Here is a 23,311-nt window from a genome sequence, read left to right as displayed (position 1 = left end):
AATGTCCATTAACATTCTTGCTGCCCTGTTTTGGACTAGCTGATGTTTCCAGACCATTTTCAAAGGCAGCCCCACATATAACACATTGCATTAATCCACACGAGAAGTAACCAGAGCATGGATAACTATAGCCAGGCTATCTCTGTCCAGATAAGGGTATAGCTGGCTTCCCCTCCCACGTCTTGTTTGACCCTAGTATGGGTGGGTGTATGAGTGTGTGTGTGTGTGAGAGAGAGAGTGTAAATATACTATTGTCTTTGGTATGGATTCTTGAAGGCCAACAACAGAACTGTACTGTGTTTTTACTTGTCCGTGACTATGTATTTTGAAATAGGCCTCCAGAACAAGGAAGTTCCACCATTGTGTGGCAGCCATGCAGAACCATTTCTTATGACCTGATGCATGTATTCAGAACCAGCTTTACATTCTGTGAATTAGACAGCGGAGTCTGGTGGTTCCAATGTGGGTGGAAGTTCATGGCTCCAAGGTGAAGCACCTTGGGTAGCTCCTTTAGAGTTCTGACTGGTTCTGACTGAAACCCAGAGCGGATTCACCACCCCACTGACATCAGAGCCACCAGCTTGCATGGTTTGGTTTATTTCTGAAGGTCGTTGGCTGCCAGCTTCAGCTAACATGCAAGTCCCTGAATGCTGTGAGAATGTAGTCGGCAACATCACCTGCATAATAAATGCATGCCTTCTAGTAAAACATTCTCCTCTCCTACCAAGCCTTTTATTTATTTATTTGTTTATTTTTGAAAAATCGGTTTGTCAGAGGGTGCTGACAACTCCTTTGTTCTCCTTGAAAACTTTGCCAGAACATCAGGCATGTCGAACAATTGTTTTCCCTCTTAACAACCGGCAATATCTTTTTCTTTTTCTTTGAGGCATTGGAGGAAGCAAGTACAATGGGTGACAAGGTGCAGGACAGATTGAAGTAGGGTTAAAGAGCTTCGAACATTTGCTTTCCAGGAAACCTGACGGGCAGATTCTGTTTTGGGCTTGGGATGTATCAGCACAAGATTAAAACTGAATTAACAGTTATTCCCTCTTTCCAGGAAACTCAGGGAACTGTAATTAACTGATGACAGCAAGGGTAAGAATCTCTAATAGACGTATAGGCACCAAACTACAGTTCCCAAGATCTTTTGGGAGGAAGCATGACAGTTGTTGTGTTTCTCAAAACCTCCCACCTTCTTGGGAGACAATAACGAGGCCTGCTAAGTAATCCACAAAGCTTTATTTAAGCAATAAACATCACTTCCCACCTGAAGAGAGTCTAATCTACTGTCTCTGGAGAGGCCACCAGTGAGGGAGGAAGCAGCAGCCAGGCACCTCTCCACCGTGCCTGCGTCCAGCTCCAGCTGAGAGCCCCCCCTCCTGCTACCAACTGTCTCTGCAGAGGCCACCAGTGAGGGAGGAAGCAGCAGCCAGGCACCTCTCCACCGTGCCTGGGTCCAGCTCCAGCTGAGAGCCCCCTCCCTCCTGCTACCAACTGTCTCTGCAGAGGCCACCAGTGAGGGAGGAAGCAGCAGCCAGGCACCTCTCCACCGTGCCTGCGTCCAGCTCCAGCTGAGAGCCCCCCCTCCTGCTACCAACTGTCTCTGCAGAGGCCACCAGTGAGGGAGGAAGCAGCAGCCAGGCACCTCTCCACCGTGCCTGGGTCCAGCTCCAGCTGAGAGCCCCCTCCCTCCTGCTACCAACTGTCTCTGCAGAGGCCACCAGTGAGGGAGGAAGCAGCAGCCAGGCACCTCTCCACCATGCCTGGGTCCAGCTCCAGCTGAGAGCCCCCTCCCTCCTGCTGTCAACTGTCACTGCAGAGGCCACCAGTGAGGGAGGAAGCAGCAGCCAGGCACCTCTCCACCGTGCCTGGGTCCAGCTCCAGCTCAGAGCCCCCTCCCTCCTGCTGTCAACTGTAACTGCTGAACTTTGCAACTAAGATTGTAGTGCCTGAATTTGCTTTCCTTTTCCCCCTCCTCCTCCTCCCTCCCAATCCCCTTTCCTTTTATGTCATGTCTTTTAGATTGTAAGCCTGTGGGCAGGGACTGTCAAGAAATACTTTTGTAAGCCGCCGTGAGAGCCTTTTTTGGCTGAATGGTGGCAACAAAATCCTTAAATAAATAAATAATCTCTAGGAACTTTCCCCTATGCAAAACTATGCAAACTAAGTGAGTCAATTGTCCTTTCAAGAAGAATGGGAAGCCTTTTCCCAAGATGTGAACTTCAGAGAGACTAGTTCTGAGGCGGCTTCTGAGGCGGTGAGCAGGGACGACTTTCTCTCACCTTCCTTTCGCTCCACTGGTTTTAGTCTGCAGCTTACTCTAGGATCGGCTAACGTGTCCATGCTCTCTCCTTTGGAAGAATGTTGGCTTCCCACTGACTGTGTATTATTTGCCCTTGACGAGATAAGCTCTGGAGAGGGTTCACTCCCAGCTGGTAAAGAGCCTGTAAGAGCTTTCTCCCCCACTGGTACAGGCTGGCCTGTTTCTGGCGCCGACTCCTCTACTTCAGAGTCTCATTCTGACTGATCACATGAAACACCTTCTTCCCACCCAGGGGGAGCAGGGCTAGACAGGACAACAGTTAAAGTGGTATATAGCCAATATAAATTTGAAGTATTATGGAGCCTAAGACTATGAGCATCTCTACATTAAGAGGAAAACATGTTGCCTTACTGGGGCTGTGTGCTTCCTGTAATGGGCTGCATTACATGGGTGTAGAGGGACAACCACATGATCTGTAATTGAAAACTCCCCCTCCTCTTGGGGCTCTTACAAGTGAATGGGACAGCACCCTCTAGTGGGTGCTTTGTAGTGCACCTTCAGCTACACATGTTAGGGAATTCCACAATATTTCAGAAGAAGCGGGATATCCAGGGTTTTCTTTAGACCAGGATAACAGGCAGAAGGCATGGGAGACATGTAGGAGGTTGACATCATCTAAAGGACTTGCAAACTTCTGTGAGTGGCCAGTCAAGAGCGTGCCATAAACCACTGGCGTAGAGACACTCTATGTTTGACTTGGAATAAATAACCTTCATATATGTGTATGGGGTAAAACAGATTTATACACTCAACAAGGTGGTAGGGTGTCCTCTTTTACAGAGGATAATCCTCTATTTGAAGGGCTGATAGAGGACGGTCCTCTCTTTAAAAGCATCCTCTCTTTAAAAGCAAGGATGATCAGTCCAATTGCAGAGCCACAAGAGACAGCAGTTGCCCATCAACAGTTGTAATCTGGACAGCAGATTGAACAGGAAAGGGGCACAGGTCACTGGGGCCTAATCTACACCAAGCAGGATATTGCACTATGAAAGCAGTATGAAGCGATATATAAAAGGCAGGAGCCACACTACTGCTTTATAGCAGTATTGAAATGCTTTGACAACTGTTGGGGCCCATTGACACATGCCATATATCGCTGTATCCTGCTTGGTGTGGCTCCTGCCTTTTATATACCGCTTTCATGCCACTTTCATAGTGCAATATCCTGCTTGGTGTAGATTAGGCCTTGGTTGCAATCTTCCACACCGTGGTGAGATATACTGTATTTCTATCCAAATTATAAAGATTATTTCTAAATTTCCATCTATACATAAAAATTAGCACGTGTACATTTTATGCAAATCACTGCTCTCTTTTTGGTGATTTTTTTCCCTCTTTTGGGGACCATTTATAAGTGGCCATCCTAGTGTGTGTGCGTGTGTGTGTGTGTGTGTGTAGGGGGGGTGCTCCGGAAACTGGCTGGACATCAGGAAAAACTTCCTGACTGTTAGAGCAGTGTGACAATGGAACCAATTTCCTAGGGGGGTTGTGGGCTTTTTCACACTAAAAGCCTTCAAGATGCAGCTGGACAGCCATCTGTCAGGGATGCTTTAGGGTGGATTCCTGCATTGAGCAGGGGGTTGGACTCGATGGCCTTATAGGCCCCTTCCAACTCTACTATTATATAATTCTAAGACAGCTAAATCTCAGTGCAGGTATATCTAACACAGCAAGAAATGAAACATTCCACTGATGTTTTATTGATGAACAGTATATTTTATGTCTTGCTGTGTTAGGTATACCTGCACTGTGATTTACCTATCTGTTGATGCCGTTCAGCTTACGTTTTTTGTTTGCTTGGTAGGCTGAAGTTGGCTCCATCACATAAGCAGAAAGGGCTTTCAGCTTCATCTTGCCCTGTTGAAATGCCAAGAATGATTTAGCACATTTCATGCATGCAGTGAGGCTCTTTTTCAACACAGCTGACAGCCTAGGCTATAGATATATCTGTCGGCTCATTCACCTCTGCATGGCATATCCAGGGCTTGATATAAGCATCTGCCACTTTCTCTTGCTAGAGGTGTATACGCTTCAGAGGAAGGTGAAATCTGAACCTTAAATCGCAGACAGACAAGACAAATACTAAAAGTGGGAACACAGAGAAGGGACACCAGGCCTGGTGTTATTCTTGTTACGTACAAGTTATTGTTCTATTTAAGGCAATGTCAAAGCATCTCATTTTCAATTACTATTTAGCACGTTACTAACAATTCACGGTGAACCACAAGAGCCAGCCTGCATGACTTGCAACCTGCTATTTTATTGTTTTACTCTGTACAGCACCATGTACACTGATGGTGCTATATAAATTATAATAATAATAATAATAATAATAATAATAATAATAATAATAATAATAATAATAATAATATCCAGTATCAGAGCAGTAAGCCTATATTATCCAATTGCTGGTGAACATGGGTGGGAGGTTGCTTTTGCATTCATGCCCTGCTTGTGGGTTCCTGGGGGGGATCTACACTACTGCTTTTAAAGTGCTTTGAAAACGTTTTGAAACCTGTATATGCAGTGTGTCCTGGGCCCCAACAGTTGTCAAAACTGTTATAAAGTGCTTTAAAGCAGTAGTGTAGATCCCCCCCCGCCCGGTCAACAGATGGTCGACCACTGTGTGAACAGAGTGCTGGACTAGATGGACCCTTGGTCTGATCCAGCATGGCTCATATGTTCTTATGTAATAAATGCAGCACACTAGCCATGCTTTTTGGCCTATCCAGTGCTGGAAACCACCCCGCCCACACCCAGTAGTTGCAATCTTAGGACAGAGGCAGCAAAATAAAGAAATGTATCAAACTCCCAAACAAAGTTGGTAGGCTGCATTTGGCTTCCATTTTGTGAGAGCACCTACAACACGCCCTGAAAATTCCAAATATGCCGACCAGCTTAATAACCTTGGAAACCCATTCAGCCCACTTCAATTTTTCCCAAGGCCCCTTCAGGTTCACTACTTGAAAATCCCCTAGGAAAAATCAAACAGGTTATCAGGCTTCTGGGGTGGGTAGGGGGTGGAATAGCTACCTAAACTGTTCAGTGCAATAAGCCAAAACACACACAACAACAACAACCCACCACTGCCAAATCTGTCCTTTTGCATTGTATGACTACCCCAAATAACTTAATATCCAGAGTTCATTCATCTATACACTCCCAAGTATCTATGTAAAAAAAAGGTTCCCTATGGGTAAAATGCATGAAAATTACTGTTTTAACTACAGTTGACAAGTGGCTACGCGGGCTACTTATGAACTGCCAAAAAAGAGGAAATGCATCACCCCAAAAGGGGACACAATTTTGCATAAAATTTGCATATGCTAATTTATAGGTGAAGATACAAATCTAGAAATAATTATGATATTTTCAATAGCAATACAGTACCTCTCACCATAGTGTGAAAGAATGTGATGTGGTGACCTGTGTACTTTACTCAGTCTGCTGTGCAGGTGCTGTTGATGGGCAATTTCAAGGCCCAGCTGTCTCTTTGGATGGTTTATCTATAAACTGGGCTTGGTCTGAGCAGCTCCTCAATTGGAGGATGTCCTCAAACAGAGGATGGTCCTCTAGCAGCCCTTCAAATAGAGATCTCTCCTCTGTAAAAGAGGACACATGGCCACCCTAGAAACCTATGACCCTTACTGTTTGTCTTTATTCATATGACTGCCAAGATGTGGGGGTGGGGAGAGATTACAACAGGAATAATGACCATATTAAAAGGCCATCAGGGCTCCTGTATCTTTAACAGTTGCATAGAAAAGGGAATTTCAGCAGGTGTCATTTGTATGCATGCAGCACCTGGTGAAACTCCCTCTTCATCACATCAGCTATAGGAGTTATACTAGAGTGTTGTTGTTTATTCGTTCAGTTGTTTCAGACTCTTCATGACTTCATGGACCAGCCCACACCAGAGCTTTCTGTCGGCTGTCGCCACCCCTAGCTCCCCCAAGGTCAAGTCTGTCACCTCCAGAATATCATCCATCCATCTTGCCCTTGGTCGGCCCCTCTTCCTTTTGCCTTCCACTTTCCCTAGCATCAGCCTCTTCTCCAGGGTATCCTGTCTTCTCATTATGTGGCCAAGGTACTTCTGTTTTGCCTTTACTACCATTCCCTCAAGTGAGCAGTCTGGCTTTATTTCCTGGAGTATGGACTGGTTTGATCTTCTTGCAGTCCAAGGCACTCTCAGAATTTTCCTCCAACACCACAGTTCAAAAGCATCTATCTTCCTTCGCTCAGCTTTCCTTATGGTCCAGCTCTCGCAGCCATAGGTTACTACGGGGAATACCATTGCTTTAACTATGCAGACCTTTGTTGTCAGTGTGGTGTCTCTGCTCTTAACTATTTTATCGAGATTTGTCATTGCTCTCCTCCCAAGAAGTAAACGTCTTCTGATTTCCTGTCTGCAGTCAGCGTCTGCAGTAATCTTTGCGCCCAGAAATACAAAGTCTGTCACTGCCTCCACGTTTTCTCCCTCTATTTGCCAGTTATCAATCAAGCTGGTTGCCATAATCTTGGTTTTTTTTGAGGTTTAACTGCAACCCAGCTTTTGCACTTTCTTCTTTCACCTTTGTCATAAGGCTCCTCAGTTCCTCCTCGCTTTCAGCCATCAAAGTGGTGTCATCTGCATATCTGAGATCGTTAATGTTTCTTCCTGCAATTTTAACTCCAGCCTTGGATTCGTCAAGCCCAGCACGTCGCATGATGTGTTCTGCATACAAGTTGAATAGGTAAGGTGAGAGTATACAGATACTCTAAGACTAGATACAAAAGAGGGCAGGGCTCCTGCAGCTTTAACCATTGTGATGATGAGGGAATTTCACCAGGTGCTCCATGTATACAAATGACACCTGCTGAAATGCCCTTTTCTATGTAACTGTTAAAAGATACAGGAGTCCTGTCCTCCTTTTCATATGGTCACTCTAACAGGAACCCAGAATCTCTTTGGCTGAAGGATCTCGCTCAGACTTCAAATAGAGATAAGGAGGTTAAATAGAACTCAGCTTTGCTCTATCCCCTCCCGGGCTAAGCACCTGGCCAAGCCCCAAGGGAATCCTTCTTGACCTAACTGCATTTAGCCCTTACATGATGCTTCTTAGCCAACACCCACCCTGCCCAGCTGATTACCACCTCATAACAACAACAACAATTTTATTGCAGTCAATAGTAGGGTGACCATATGAAAAGGATGATAGGGCTCCTGTATCTTTAACAGTTGCATAGAAAAGGCAGTTTCAGCAGGTGTCATTTGTATATATTGAGAACCTGGTGAAATTCCCTCTTCATCACAGCAGTTAAAGGTGCAGGAGCTATACTAGAGTGACCAGATTTAAAAGAGGGCAGGGTACCTGCACCTTTAACTGTTTTGATGAAGAGGAAATTTCACCAGGTTTTCCATATATACAAATGACACCTGCTGAAATTGCCTTTTCTATGCCACTGTTAAAGATACAGGAGCCCTGTCCTCCTTTTCATATGGTCACCCTATAGACCATTCCAGCAAAAGTTACATACAAAGAACTGAGCATATATTTAACTATTAAAGCGACAAGTAATTATAGGGGATCTGATAGAAATGGCCAAGTTCAAAAACTTGGCCACTTGCTCAGTGATTGACTTGTCTGAGCCCTGATGTAATAGGGACATTAGGAATTCAGTTGGGTGACCAGGAAAAGACTGTAAAATGGGGTTCAGAAGATCATTACCACCTCCTGCTTCCTCTTCAGCTCTTTTGAGACTGCCCCCCACCCCCCCACCCCGGAAGACAATGAAAGGTGTTTCTGTCTCCTAGCAACCAGTCCGAAGTTACTTCCCTAACTTTGGCTCCGGAGCCATCCCTGTGCAAAAGCCCAGAGCACCCATCGGTTGTATTGGGTGAATACGCCAAAAGCACTTTAGAGAGACAAGCCATTCAGCAAAGAGATAATGATGAGAAGCAGTTCGATCAAAGGAAGGGAACAAAAAGCCTATTTCCGTATAATCATAAATCCTTTCTCACTTGGTAATAACCACGCCATGAGTCAGTGATTCCCCTCAGCTTTCCGCCTTAGATTTTATTTAGTTTCAAATAGTTATTGCCTCATAAACAGAAAGATTATGTCGGGTTATTTTTAAAGATACACTTAATGCATAAACTATACAGAGACATAAGAGAGAGGGGGGGAAATAATTTTAGCAGCTCTTTCTGGTTTCATGCACACAACCCATTAGACATGTCTCCCGGCTTTATTTCCCACTGTAAAACCTGACGGCTGGAGAGTGTAGATCACCAAACATGCTTATCCCCAAAGTATACAGTGCTTTACCATTAAACTGAGGGGTGCCAGACCCACCACCTCTAGATTTCCATGGACATTTCTGAACTGAAGCTTTAACAGCTTAAGAGGATCCCTGCTGGATCAGACCAAAGGTCCATCTTGTCCAGCACTCTGTCCACACAGTGGCCAACCAGCTGTCGACCAGGGACCCACAAGCAGGACACGGTGCAACAGCACCCTCCCACCCAGCAAGTGGTGTACGTGGGCATCCTGCCTCTGATACTGGAGCTAGCCATTGACAGCCTTCTCCTCCAGGATTTGTCCAATCCTCTTTTAAAGCTGTCCAAGTTGGCGCACATCACTATAAATCCATAGTTTAACTATGCGCTGTGCGAAGAAGTCCTTCCTTTTATCTGTCGTGAATCTCCCACCAATCAGCTTTATGGGATGACCCCATGTTTTAATATTATGAAAAAGAAACATCTCCTTTTCCACTTCCTCTCCAACATGCAAAATTTTATACATTTCTATCATGTCCCCCCTTATTTACCATTTTTTCGAAGCTAAAAAGCCCCAAATATTATCACCTTTCCATATATGGGAGTTGCCCCAAGCCATTCATCATTTTGGTTGCCCTTTCCTACAACTTTCCTAGCTCTACAACATGGCACCCCCAGACACCACGGTGCCCATGGGCTCCTCCAATGGCACCCATGAATGAGTCTCCAGTGTGGAGTCTGCAGACTCCTAGATTTTTCTCCCTATTTTTTTAATATACGTACATGGATTTGTATGAAATACATACAACTTTCTAGCAAATATACATGTGCTGCAAACAAAAGTGGAACAAATATCCAAATAAATATCCGTTTGATGATGACACAACCTAAGATCCATAGACATGACAGCTGGATGCCAAAGCAGTGATCCACTGTTTAGGCATTTTGTGGTGGTGCCCACAACAGTATTACAAATTACCAAATGCGCCCATGGGTCCAAAACATTTGGGGATCCCTCCTCTACAATATCCTTTTTTTAGGTGTGGTGATCAGAACTAGACACTGTATTCCACGTGCGCTCACACCATAATAAGTATATTATGATATTGACATTTTTATTTTTGATTCCTTTCCTAGTGATCCTCAGCGCAGAATTGGGACAATCCCTCCATCGCGATCTACAAAGGATTTTCAGTTTAAAATCTATTTCATTCTTTTAAGGCTGCTAACATGACCACCACCACTAATTAAACAACATGGAACACCAAAGTGACACACAACTGCTCCTACATAATGTGTAGCTTTAATCAAAGGCAGAAAAAGAAGGCCTGTATAGCAGTTTGGGGCAAACATTAGAGTAATCCAACAAAGTTTATATCAGTTCACACATTATACTTTTACAATGCATTCCTAAGTATGCCTGCCCAGAAACAATGGGGCTTACTCCCAGGTAAGTACCTATGGGATTGCAGCCTTATTGTGTAACTAACCACAGAGCCACGCTATATCAGACCACACAGTGACCAAGCAGCTGGAGGAGAAGGCTATCAGTGGCTGCTAGCCTTGATGACTATCTGCAACTTCCAGTATCAGAGGCTGTAAGCCTGTATATACTAGTTGTTGGGGAACATGGGTGGGAGGATGCTGTTGACCACGTCCTGCTTGTGGGTCCCAAGTCAACAGCTGGTTGGCCACTGTGTGAACAGAGTGCTGGACTAGATGGACCCTTGGTTTGATCCAGCATGGCTCTTCTTATGTTCTTATGACCCACAAGCAAGATATAGGTGCAACAGCACCCTAACACCCATGTTCTCCAGAAAATGATGTATATAGGCTTACTGCCTCTCATAACGTCTTCCTCTTGGGAAGACTTAAAATGGAAGCAAGCACCCTACCCCCAGCGGTCCCTAAGTATGTTCACTCAAAACCGCCCAGAGAGCTTCGGCTATTAAAATGCAATATATAAATAAATAAGCCCATTTAATTCAGTAGGACTTAGATCCAAGTAAACATGCTTAGGACTAGGCTATCAAATAGCATACCCTACATCATTTCTGAAAGTATTGTAGAGAAAAGCCAAGCCAATTTTAGTACCATTTCTGGAAGCCTGCATAGGTTTTGACTCCCGAAGAGACAAATATATTGCACTTTTTATTATGGCATTTTCACATTTTAAGAATCCCTGAAGTTCACCTACGTCTTTTAAAAGTAGCTTGAGAATCAGGTCTCTATAAGGAGTTTTATCTTTCACGATTACACCGCAAACGGTTTGTGTGTTGCAGGGCAACCCTGAACATTACTGGCAACAAATTCACCGTCATTAGTCTGTCTTGCTAAGGCAGCCCAAAATTACATGGATAAAAAGAGTGTTTCTTATTTATCGTTTAGGCCACTACCTAGAATACTGACACTGCAACTCTGCAAAATATATATTTAGAATATTTACTGAATAGCTAATAATTTTGATGTATGTTTTATGTGTCCTGGACTGAACAGCATAAATTCTTCACTTCTGAGTCTTAGAAAAACTTCCACCTCAAACGACAAGTGTATAAAAATCGCAAATTAATCATATTTATTTTATTTGAGTTGTAAAATAACCCCTCTTTACTATAAAGTACAATCACAGACATCTAGGAAAATATCTCCATACAGATTGATCCTTTGGTTTATTCCTACAACTCTAAAGTACATAGGATGATGGTTAGTGACTGGAAACCAGTGGCCAGTACCCAAATTACCAATCCAGAGGCAAGGGAGAGCATGGTGGGTCTGGAGACTGCAAGCCTTGGGACTTGCTGGTTGGTCTTACAGTCTTCATTCTGGTCCTTCTTGAACATAGAAAGATGCCTTGGTGCATGTCTTGACGGCGTCGCATCTGCGACCCGAGGCCTCAAACGCCCGGATTGGTGCGTCTTCCCGTTATCTGCACGGGAAGGAGCGCAAGTGTGGGTTTTGTGTGAAGGAGTCGCTGCCCACCCACCCCGTTGCCCATGCACCCAAGCCCATGCGCACCATGGGACATTGCACATGTGCTCGGCGGGGCAGCCTTTTTTGGTTCTTTTTTTTAAAATCTAAATCCAAAGCTTCACATTTACAGCTAAATGAAAAGAAAAAAACAACAGCAGTTGTTCCCCTTGGGTAATCTTATTCAATCTCATGGCCTCCAATATCATCTGTATGCCGATGATACACAATTATATCTTTCATCTCCGGATCTTTCTCCTGATGTTCACGATCGTATCTCGGTATGTCTTTCAGATATCTCAGCTTGGTTGCTTCATCATCGTTTGAAACTTAATATGGCAAAGACTGAATTGCTTGTTTTTCCTCCTAAACCTTCTCCTCATCTCTCATTCTCTCTTACTGTCAATGATGTTACACTTACTCCAGTCAAGGAAGCTCATAGTCTTGGCTTTATATTTGATTCCTCGCTCTCCTTTATTCCTCATATTGAGGCAGTAGCTAAATCCTGTCGTTTTTTCCTGTATAATATTGCCAGGATTCGATCATTTTTGTCTGTCTCTTCTGCCAAGACTCTTGTTCATGCATTGGTTATTTCTCGGTTGGACTACTGCAACCTTCTCACTGACCTTCCTTCTTCTCACATCAGTCCGTTGGTTTCTGTTCACCACTCTGCTGCTAAGATCATCTTCTTGGCTCGCCGCTCTGACCATGTAACACCACTTCTGAAATCTCTTCATTGGCTTCCAATTCACTTCAGAATCCAATATAAACTTCTCCTGTTGACCTACAAAGCTTTTCACTGTCTAGCTCCTTCCTATCTCTCCTCTCTCATCTCACACTATTGCCCCGCTCGTGCTCTTCGCTCCTCTGATGCCATGTTTCTCGCCTGCCCAAGGGTCTCTACTTCCCTTGCTCGGCTTCGTCCATTTTCTTCTGCTGCCCCTTATGCCTGGAACGCTCTTCCAGAACATTTGAGAACTACAAGTTCAACCGCAGCTTTTAAAGCTCAGCTAAAAACTTTTCTTTTTCCTAAAGCTTTTAAAACTTGATTTTGTTCTGACTTTATACTGTTAGTTTTACCCTACCCAGTGCCTGTTTACCCTACCCTGTGCCTGTTTGCATTCTCTTCCCCTCCTTGTTTTATTATGATTTTATTAGAATGTAAGCCTATGTGGCAGGGTCTTGCTATTTACTGTTTTACTCTGTACAGCACCATGTACATTGATGGTGCTATATAAATAAATAAATAAATAAATAAATAAATAATAAGCAGGGAGGGAGGGAGGAACGGGTCGCTCCAGCTCTGCACGTCCACCCCCATTTATTTATTTATTTATTATTTTAAACGATGGTCCGCAGAGGTGCGGAGGTGGCCCAGCAGCCGTTCGGTGATGCCCCTTCCCCAGTTTCTCTCTCCTCCAGTTCTTTAATTTTTTTAACTTTAATTTTTAACTTTTTTTTTTCAAGTGATGGTCTGCGGAAGCGGTCCAGTGGCCATCCAGCTCACTGGCCAGCCCCTCCCCTTGTCCCAACTGGGTGACCAATCAGGGTGAGGCATTGGCTGGGACACGCCTCCGGCGCAATGCCGGGGATGGCGACAGACTGCAGATGCACTTCTGTGCCTTGCGGAGAGGGAAAACTTGTGGTAAGTAGCCAACTTTTAAAAAGCGGAGCTTCGGGGGTTTGCCTCGCTTTGCGATTGCGGCTGCGTCATATAGACGACCTGCTGCCTCTGTGGATCCACCCTGTGGCAAACCCCTCCTCAAGATGTACCCAGATTCTAGTTCAGACTATTTGTTCATCCAGGCCAGTATTGCCTACTTTGACTGATAGCAGCTCTCCACAGTCCCAAGCAGGCAACACTTGCTACCTGACCCTTCTAACTGGAGATAGCCAGGAGTGACCCTGGGGCCTTCTGTGGGCAAAGCATGTCCTACACCACCGAGCTATGGTTCCTCCCCTGTTTCTGGCTGGGCTGGGCTGGGCTGGGCTGGGCTGGGCTGTGCAAAGTCATTTTGCCACTCTAGCAGGGGCAGGAAGGAAATCACCCCACTCTCTTCCTCCACCTTCAATGGCATGTTGGTGCCTATGTCTACCTATCTCACCTTTTCATCAAAATCCAAGAAAGCTGTGCTAGTTCTAAATTGGGGTCTGATATTGGTGACGGATACTGGATGAGGGCAAACAAACTGAAGCTTCATCCAGACAAGACAGAGGTGCTCTGGGTTAGTCAAAAGGCAGATAGGGGAGTAGGGATTCAGCCTGTGCTAGGTGGGGTTATACTCCCCTTGAAATGTCAGGCTTGCAGTTTGGGTGTATTTTTGGACTCAGCCCTGAACCAGGTTTCAGTAGCAGCCAGGAGTTTGTTTGCACAGTTGAAGCTAGGGCGCCCGCTGTGCCCATTCCTGGAGATCTTTGATCTGGCCACAGTTACGCAAGCCTTATTTACATCCCACTTGGATTACTATAACCCACTCTAAATGGGTCTGCCTTTGGAAGTTGTTCAGTTACTTCATCTGGTCCAGAATGTTGCAGCCAAATTGCTGACAGGGGCCACTTACAGGGAGCACGTGACTCCCTTGTGACAACAGTTTCACTGGCTACCGGTCTGTTTACGGACAAAATTCAAAGTGATGGTTATGAGCTATAAAGCCCTACATGGCTTGGGACCAGTCTACATGGAAGACTGCCTTCTCCCCTACAAGCCTACTGAGGTTTAAGTTCTTCAGGAGATGCGCTTCTTTCAATACCGCTGCCTACAGAGGCGTGTTTGTTGGTGGTGTGAGAGACGGCCTTCTCAGTGGCTGCTCCCAGGCTGTGGAAACCCCTTGCTGAGGGAAGTTACGCTTCCTCCCTCTCTGCTGTCCTTCTGCCTCAGGCAAAGACCTCTTCATTCAAGACTCACTAAGTGAGTCTGTTGGGACAGGTGCTATTTTTATTCTGTTATCGCTGCGTTTTAATTTGCATTTTAAGTCATTTGTTTTATTATTGTTTAATGAAGTTTTATTTCCGATCGTAAGCTGCCGTGGGAGCCGTTTTTCTTGGTAGAAAGGTGAGGCACAAATAAAATAGATAAATATATGTCAAATTAAGTGTTTGGGCCTGTGTGGTGCCACACGCCTAGACCCTTGGTGGTTGTTTTCATAGCAACTGACTCATACGTTTAACGCCAGCTCCTCTCCCATGATTTATAACAAGAGGCTGGTTTGGGGCAAGAGTTCTCTCTGCGATCCTAGCAGCCAAAACTTCTGTCACTTAGCATGGGAAAGACAGATGCCAGATCGACAGCGTCTTCTCTGAAGAACGCCGCTTGCGAAGCGACTTGAAGAAGGACTCTGTCAGCACCTCGGGCGCAGTATGACGGCTCGCTTAGCAGAGGATGACTTTATTCTCCCCGCAGCCGATGATGGCAGCCTGTCACCGGATTTTGGGAACACTCGATCTTCCTACTGAACTGCGTCCTCCCCGGAAGCAAGGAGGCTCTCTGTCTTGCCTTTCATGTTGGTCTCCTGTGAAAAAATGTCAACATGAAGGGCTCACGAGCTGATCGTTACTTATTCTGGGCCTGTTTCGTAATCTTTTGTAGCGACATGTGATTCTCTGCTAGTCCAGCATTATGAATTTCAGCGAGTTTATTCAAGGGCCATGTAGGATTTAAGAGCGGGCGGGGGGAGGCTGGAATCTGATCACCATGCAAATTAGGCCTGGCCCGGCACCAGCGATGTGAAACAGGGGCTTATTTCAAGGAAGCCACGCACGGCGACAATATAATTAAGATTCCTGTCAGAAGGAAGGAACGTTATTTGCCTAGCCTGAGATTTTTCCCATGATGGAAGTGCACAGCCGAAGGACAATGTTAGGAATTTCCGCCCATCGAAAATTAATTTCCAGAATTCTGCGACATGCACGGAAACATAAACAATATAAACATAGTGTATTTATTTATTGCAGGGGTGCAGAACCTCAGGCCCGGGGGCCAAATCCGCCTCTCTGGAGTTTCCCCAAAGGCCATGCCCCTTGCAATAGTGCCACCCCTTTGCTCCAGCCACCAATCATTTGATGGTTTGACTGAAATCCGGAGCGGAATCACTGCCCCACAGACTTCAGAGCCACCTGCCTCCACTGCATTCAATACTGCATGGAGTGGGGTGAAGTGGGATGTTGTGTTTTCCTACTCTCAGTATTGTGCAAAGTGGGGGGAGCAATATTTCCCCACGTTGGTAGCTTCCCACAGGCCGACTGAATGGTGTGATAGGAAATGACAGGGGGGTGGTATGGTTCAATCCCAGAGATCCGTCTGTTATTGGCTACTCTCTTCTATGGAAAATGATATCCAGATTGGTTTAAGTAGCTCTTTAAATCATTTATAGCTCTATAAAGTGTTTATAGAGCTACACAGACTTCCATGTAAGTGGAACGGAGAATGTCTTGACACGAGTGGCAATTATTTATTGCATTTCTGTTTTATTTTGTCCTTCCACCAAAGAACGCGAGAGCGGCATTTTAACCATTGAAGCAGGCAAGGCTGCGAGAAGCCAAAGTCTGTTCAGTGCATGTCACAACCATGCCACAGAAGGTCCCTGGGTGAATCTCAAACCAGGGCAGCTAGTCTCTTATGCTATATCTCTTCACACACACACACACACCATGCTCAGCTGCTCCCAGAGCCCAGGCAGTTAGGCCTTAGAGATCAAGGGCTGCAGTTCCAGCATGAAAAGAGAATCTTCTCTATCATCACAGACTGCAAGATACAGATTACAGCTGGAGATCAGGAAAAACGTCCTGACTGTTAGAGCAGCACGACAATGGAACCAATGACCTAGGGAGGTTGTGGGCTCTCCCACACTAGAGGCCTTCAAGAGGCAGCTGGACAACCATCTGTCAGGGGTGCTTTAAGGTGGGTTCCTGAATTGAGCAGGGGGTTGGACTCGATGGCCTTATCAGATGAGTCCACAAGCCCACTGGCACATGACCGCTTGGCTCTATAAAAATAAAAACTTGAGGACAAGTCAGCTCATTATCGGAGCAGCCTGCTGCTAAGGGCGCTTCCAAGTGGTGATTGTTGTTGTTGTGCAATTGTTGTTGTGCCATTTGATCACAGAATTTTACAGGGGGTCCAGATGAAGTCACGCTTCATTTGTAATCAGCCTGTGTTTTCGCAGTGCTGCCTCCATCTTCTTTCTAACTTCAACAGATCCAGCAAGGAGAGAAAGAGTGGAGCAGCGATGCAATTTTTCAGTAGATTGCTATCCTCATCTCACGTACCTGTTTCCCTTGAATTATCCCCTGTAGCATAAAGCTGTTGTCGTTGTTGTTAGCTGAATCTCACCCCCCCTGGCGGCAGCGCTCCCAAGATCCTTTGCATACCAGGAAAAGGATTTAAGGGGGGAAATGTAAAAAATCATTAGAAATCAATGGATGACTCGATCTCTTTCAAATTTGGTATGCTTAAAGCTCTCCTTAATATCTATCACTGTGCCAATTTTTGATGTCTTTATCTTTAAAACTTACGCAGATGTAAGCATTTGTTTAATTTGTACTTTAAACATATCAAATCCGCCTCCTGTGCCCCCAGTGGCCGCTCGGAAAACAACAATTGATTCGCTCCTAAAGAGGTAGCAAAATAGGTCGGGTCTTTTATTATTATTATTATTATTATTATTATTATTATTATTATTATTATTATTTATATAGCACCATCAATGTACATGGTGCTGTACAGAGTAAAATAGTAAATAGCAAGACCCTGCCGCATTAAAGCAGGATGCATGGGAGTGGTTCACAGTCAAAGCAGATTATAAACTGGAAAATTTCAGAGTCCTTTGCATGCAATTCACAGTGATTGCACAGTATAACGCTGGTGTGATGAAGCTTGTAGACAGGAAAATGTGTGATTGAAAAACAGTGGGAGGAGTCTGGGGAATCACATGTTGGATATGTCCCTCCCCCTCTCCTCCCCTCCCCCTCTTCTAAGGCTTCTCTAAGCTTTCGAAAAAGAGCGAGATCCCATTGAACACAGCAGCGCTTACTTTGGAGTAAATGTGATTGATCTGGCTGTAAGACTGCAGTCTTCTGACTGGTGTTCTATCAGTGTGTTTATTTGTTTTTAAAAATCAAAATGTCACTATGCTAGAATAGGAACTATCTGAAATTGCTCAAGAGCTGCCTATTTTTATTTTATCGTTGTTATTTTGAAAAAGAGATAGGAATGCCCAACTGACACAGAACTGCTGCCTTCTTTTCTCTCTTTGAAGAAACAATGTTTGAAAATAGCGACTCAAAACAGCCCCTTCATGGGAGGTGGGGTGGAGATGAATATGTAACAAAATCCTGTGGTTTTTTAGCCTGGCTGTGAAACTGATCAGAAAAATACATTCTACATATAACTTGTGTTTGTTTTTCTTGTGGCCTTTTCATTTTTATGTAATCCTGAGCTGGCTGGCTAGTTATAATTGACAGCCGTCGTCTGACATGAAGATTGCTTCAAATGGAGTATAGCCTTATGTATATGTATGTTTTTTAATAGATGTATTGTATGTGGTGTTATGTATACTGTATTTTTTCCCATTTCCCCATGTGTTTCTGTAGAAAAATAATAAAAGTATTAAAATGCAAAAAGAAAAATACAAGGGACAGGTTTGAAATTGATGAGAAAAAAGCAACTTTCCTAGCTGGGTTGTGAAACTGACCAGGATTTATAACCCCATTGTAATCATGCTTAATGGGAAGTAAGGCTGCAACCACTTATCCTGTACTGCAGGCCGTTTCAAAAAAACTAAAATGAAATAATAAGAATAAGAATATATTTATTTGTTACCCACCTCTTCCTCCGGATCGAGGCGGAGTACAACATAAATGCAAATGCCATAAAATACATATAATTAAAACATTTAAAACTAATACATTATCAAAAGGCATCTTAAAATTCAACTGGGTAGGCTGCCGGAAGAGATCAGTCTTTATAGCTTTCTTAAAATCCAGAAGACTGTTAAGTTGACAAATCTCTCTTGGCAAGCCATTCCACAAACTGGGAGCGGCAGAAGAGAGGGTCCTCTGGGTAATAGTTGTCAGCCTTGTTTTTGTTGGCTGGAGTAAATTCTTCCCAGAGGACCTGAGTGTGCGGGTCGGATTGTACAGGAGAAGGTGATCCCGCAGGTAGCCTGGACCCAAACCATGTAGGGCTTTAAAGGTGATAACCAACACTTTATACTTTGCCCGGAAACTAATTGACAGCCAGTGAAGAAATTTTAAAACTGGTGTAATGTGGTCACCCCTAGGTGTACCGGTGACCAACCTGGCTGCCATATTTTGAACTAGTTGAAGTTTCCATACTAGGCACAAAGGTAGCCCTATGTAGAGCGCATTGCAGAAGTCGAGCCTCGAAGTTACCAGTGCATGCACTACAGTCTTTAGGTCTTCTAACTCTAGGAATGGGTGCAGCTGGCGTATCAGCCGAAGCTGATAGTAGGCACTCCTGGCCGTCGCATTTATGTACATCATGTACATTGATGGTGCTATATAAATAAATAAAATAATAATAATAATACTGTGGGCTGTCATTTGGAGCAATGGATCCAGAAGCACCCCCAAGCTGCGAACACAGTCTTTCAGAGGGAGTGTAACCCCATCCAGAACAGGTTGACACACCTCCAAACGCAGGTTAAAAATAAACAAATAAGGTGCATTGGGAGAAAAGAGGAGGGAACAATATTGCTCACTTCGGTATGTTGTGCCACTATGTCACACAGGGTTGCCCAGTCTTTTTGGGTTGGTGGACATATTTGGAGTTTTGATAGTGTCTTGGGCACTCTCACAAAATGGCTGCCATGCAACCCACAAAATGGCTTGCCCATTCATAAAATGGATGCCACGGTGGGCACGGCCTCTCAGGGGATGAAAAAATCATTTCTCAGAAGGCAAATTGGTGACACTACAAGATAAGGAGCTTGTCCAAGAACTTAAGTACAAGGCAAAGATGGAAACTGAGATTCTTTATTTGAATCCAAATAAAGATGGCGCTCCAGGGCAGCATTTTGCTTTGCAGCATGGCAAGCTCCCAGTGTAAAATGATCTCTTCCGGCAGGCCTACCCAGTCAAATTTTAAGATGTCTGGCTGTTATTTTAATTGTCATGTTTCTCAAAACCTCTTGCCTTCTTGGGAGACATTAACGAGGCCTTCTAAGCAATCCACAAAGTTTTATTGACACAATAAACATTTCTTCCCACCTGAAGAGAGTCTAATCCCTAGGAACTTTCCCCTAGGCAGAACTGTGCGAACTAAGCGAGACAGTTGTCTTTTCAAGAAGAATGGAAAGCCCTTTTCCAAGACACATTAACTTCAGAGAGACTAGTTCTGACGGGACACCAGCCAGGCTGACTTTCTCTCACCTTCGTTTAGCTCCACCCGATTTAGTCTGCGGCGTACTCTAGGATCGGCTAACCTGTCCGTGCTCTCTTCTCCAGAAGAATGATCACTTCCCACTGACTGTATTATTTGCCCTTGACAAGATAAGCTCTGGAGAGGGTTCACTTCTACCTGGTGAAGAGCCCGTGAGAGCTTTCTCCCCCACTGGTACAGGCTGGCCTGTTTCTGGCACCGACTCCTCTACTTCAGAGTCTGATTCTGACTGATCACTTGAAACACCTTCTTCCAACCCAGGGGAGCAGGGCTAGACATGACATTAAAAATGTATTAGTTTTTATATGTTTTAATCAGTTTTATGTATTTTATAATATTTTGTATTCTATGTTGTTCCCCGCCTCGATCCAGAGGGGTTGTTGTTGTTGTTAAAAAAGGATTTTTAAAAATAGGAGGGACAGGGAGCCTAGTGGATGCCAAGAGAGATCTCCGGTGGCATATATTGGTGCCCATGGGCATCACACTGGAGATCCCAATAAAGTATGGACAATCAATGGGAATTCTGCTTTTAGACTAGCAATCCTAAAACCCTTCCTTCTAGAAGCACCCTAAGACTGGCCTTCCCTTCTGACCATCAGCCTGACTTTGACCACACCTTCCACAACTGAACCAATCTTATCCCCAGCTGCATCCTAGTCCAGTTCAAAACCAGACATGACACATGATTAATTGTGCCTTGTTTCTCCGCATACAATCCCATCACTTTGGCCTAGGTGTGGGCAATTTGTGGTCCTCCAGCTGTTGGGGCATACAACTCCCATAACCTCTTGCCAGTACAACAAATTGTCAGGAATGGGAATTGTAGGCCAAAACATTTGGAGGGCCACACCTTCTTCTAGCTGTTGCACAACATTGGATCATGGTCCATCTCACTACACTTCATCCACCAGAGAGCTGTTGTCACACACTGTAGATCTTGAATGGTGTGCACTTTGGGACGGGTACCAGTTCCTTCCTTCAACCTGAAGAAGAAAACTACATGCAGCACAAGCTAGGAGTACACATTAAAAGGCAATCCTGCATTTCCCCAATGATGCGAATCCCAAATGGCTTTCTACCGCTATTATTGTTCTACTACTACAACTACTATACACACACACAAACACAAACACACACACTACCACCCCCAGCTGGCTCTGTGCCCAGAGAAAGCCTGACTATGGGGGTGATATTTGGAGGGAGTATTGATAGGGGCAGAAATGTTTAAGCACCCCAACCACTCATCTTTTCTTTCAAATACCCCACTACATTCAGGTTAACCAGCAGACAAGTGTTTCGGAAGCACATACATGCCAATATAACACAGCAGACCAGAATCTTTCTGGTCCTGGATCCTGGTGATCCCAGACAGCCAATCCTGTGCCAGTTTCTGCTCTAAGCTATGCCGCGTGCCTTTGATCCGGGCAACATTTGGCCGAAGGAGGCCACCAACCTGTCCCTCCATGTCCTCGGATCGTTTCCTTCCCTATCAGTGGCCCCTTCTAGCCCAAATGTTCACAGCCTCTCCAAACAGGGCTTGCTGGCCTTTCTCAACACTGTGACCGGGGCACTGGACAGCCAGTCATTCTGTCCTTGTGTTTAGCCAGGGTGGGAGGGAGGCAGAGATCCTCAAAAAGAGACAGGTCAGTTTTTCACTTTTGTCATCACGTTACTTTGCTGACTTTTCATTTTTAAGTGTTTTTTAAAAAGTGATATATAGCCAGATACCATGACATATACTTGCACTCCTTGCCGTGCGATAATAAATCAGTATAGTATGTAAAACGCAGTCCCTGCCCGCTCCCTTTATTTTGCACCCTTTGCTTCACATTGCCTGCTAAAAATATACACTTCTCATTAAAGTCAGTGACTGTTTTATAGACAGAGGACTCTTCACAGCAAGCAACAAGCAGAAACGCAGACCCCGTGGCCAGAAAGAACAGCAGTGCATTGTCATCGTGTTCTCCAAGGACCTAGATGTGCCTGTTCTGTCCCTCTTTTCTCTTCCCTGCTCCAAGTAGGCCACCATCCCTATTTTTGCCTTGACATTTTGCTGCTTCAGATGAAGGACAAGATGGCGCCAGACACACCCACCCACCCATGCCCTCCATTCCATGGATGTCAGAGGAATCTGTCTGGCGGCTGAAGTCCGTTGAGCTGTAGTCAGCTCCTCCCCCAAACCCCCGCCAACTTTGGCTTGTCTTTCCGCAACCTGGCCTGACTATAGACCAAGCCTATATCCCGGCATCGTCCCGGGATCATCCCTGTGCATCCAAATGACACACAGGGTATCCCAGGAGCAGGCAGGGATGACCCCTCCATTTGCCTGGGATAATCCTTAGGTCTAGCTAAGGCCTCAATCTGCATTGAGTTGGGTCAGCTCGTGGATTTCTTTCTTTATTTTTATTTTAAATTATCATGTGTGTAAAGCAATTTGTGACGATTATGCACACTGGGGTTGTAATTGGCATAATTTTGGCAAATTGCAACCATAATTTGCTTAAATTGCAACCGTAATTTGTACAAATTACAGCCGTAGTTTGCACAAAGTGGTTTTTACAGGGAGGAAAAAACTCTGAAAATGTTTCTGGGTTTTGGGAACAACCCCCTGGCTTGGCTTGCAAATGCAAGCCGAGTCAGGGAGCACCGCAGGAAAACTTGGGCTCCCAAAAGGGCCAGATTTCCCGGCGGTGGACATCCTTAGCAGAAGTCAACCAGACTGACAGTTGACTATTACATACAGGACAGCATCCTCCACAGCAACTGAGGGTAACAGGGTAGCTTAGGTGTAGTGCAGGGCAGGCTGTGAGGCACACCCAGTTTGGTCCTCCATCATCTCATCATTGCTGCTGTCCCCCAGCATCTGCCACTACAGGTGGCCACCTCACTCTGCCTAATGTTGCCTGTCCGAGACTTGAGATCTGTTGGAGGAGCCCTCCTCTACGTCCCTTCAATGCCACGCTATGGTGGGACGTGGGAGAGGGCTTTCTCTGTTGTGGCACCCCGGCTGTGGAATGCCCTCCCACTGGAGGCCCGACTGGCGCCCGCACTGGCTTCATTTCTGCACCAAGTTAAGACATGGCTTTTTAACAATGCTTTTAATGGCTAAATTCACCAAGGCTGTACATAGTTTTAATTGTATTAATTGGTTTTACTGATTTAAATTCTATACCGGTATTAGCATATTAATGGTTCAATTTGTTTTTAGCTGTGTACATGTATTGTTTTATATTGTTTGTATGGTTTTATCTGTACGCTGTCCTGGGATCCTTGTGATATAGGGCGGGATACAAATGTTTTAATAAATAAATAAATAAATAAATAAATAAATAGAGCTTCATTTTCATTTCCCCCCCTTATTACA

At 44.8% G+C, this 23,311-nt stretch overlaps 1 protein-coding gene across 1 annotated transcript in view; it reads right to left on the bottom strand.

Annotated features, from left to right (window-relative positions):
• Window positions 1–21,412, bottom strand: part of PLCZ1 (phospholipase C zeta 1) — a 114,939-nt gene extending 93,527 nt beyond the window's left edge. Inside the window, exon 1 of the mRNA XM_063134521.1 lies at window positions 21,258–21,412. Coding sequence (XP_062990591.1) covers window positions 21,258–21,412 — 155 coding nt within the window. The remainder of the gene's footprint in view (window positions 1–21,257) is intronic.
• Between the last annotated feature and the right edge of the window lie 1,899 nt (window positions 21,413–23,311).

The sequence above is a fragment of the Elgaria multicarinata genome, chromosome 9, assembly GCF_023053635.1.
Source record: "Elgaria multicarinata webbii isolate HBS135686 ecotype San Diego chromosome 9, rElgMul1.1.pri, whole genome shotgun sequence".
In the NCBI taxonomy this organism is placed as follows: domain Eukaryota; kingdom Metazoa; phylum Chordata; class Lepidosauria; order Squamata; family Anguidae; genus Elgaria; species Elgaria multicarinata.
Note: the sequence above shows the minus strand (reverse complement) of the source record. Positions and strands in the feature narration are given on the sequence as shown.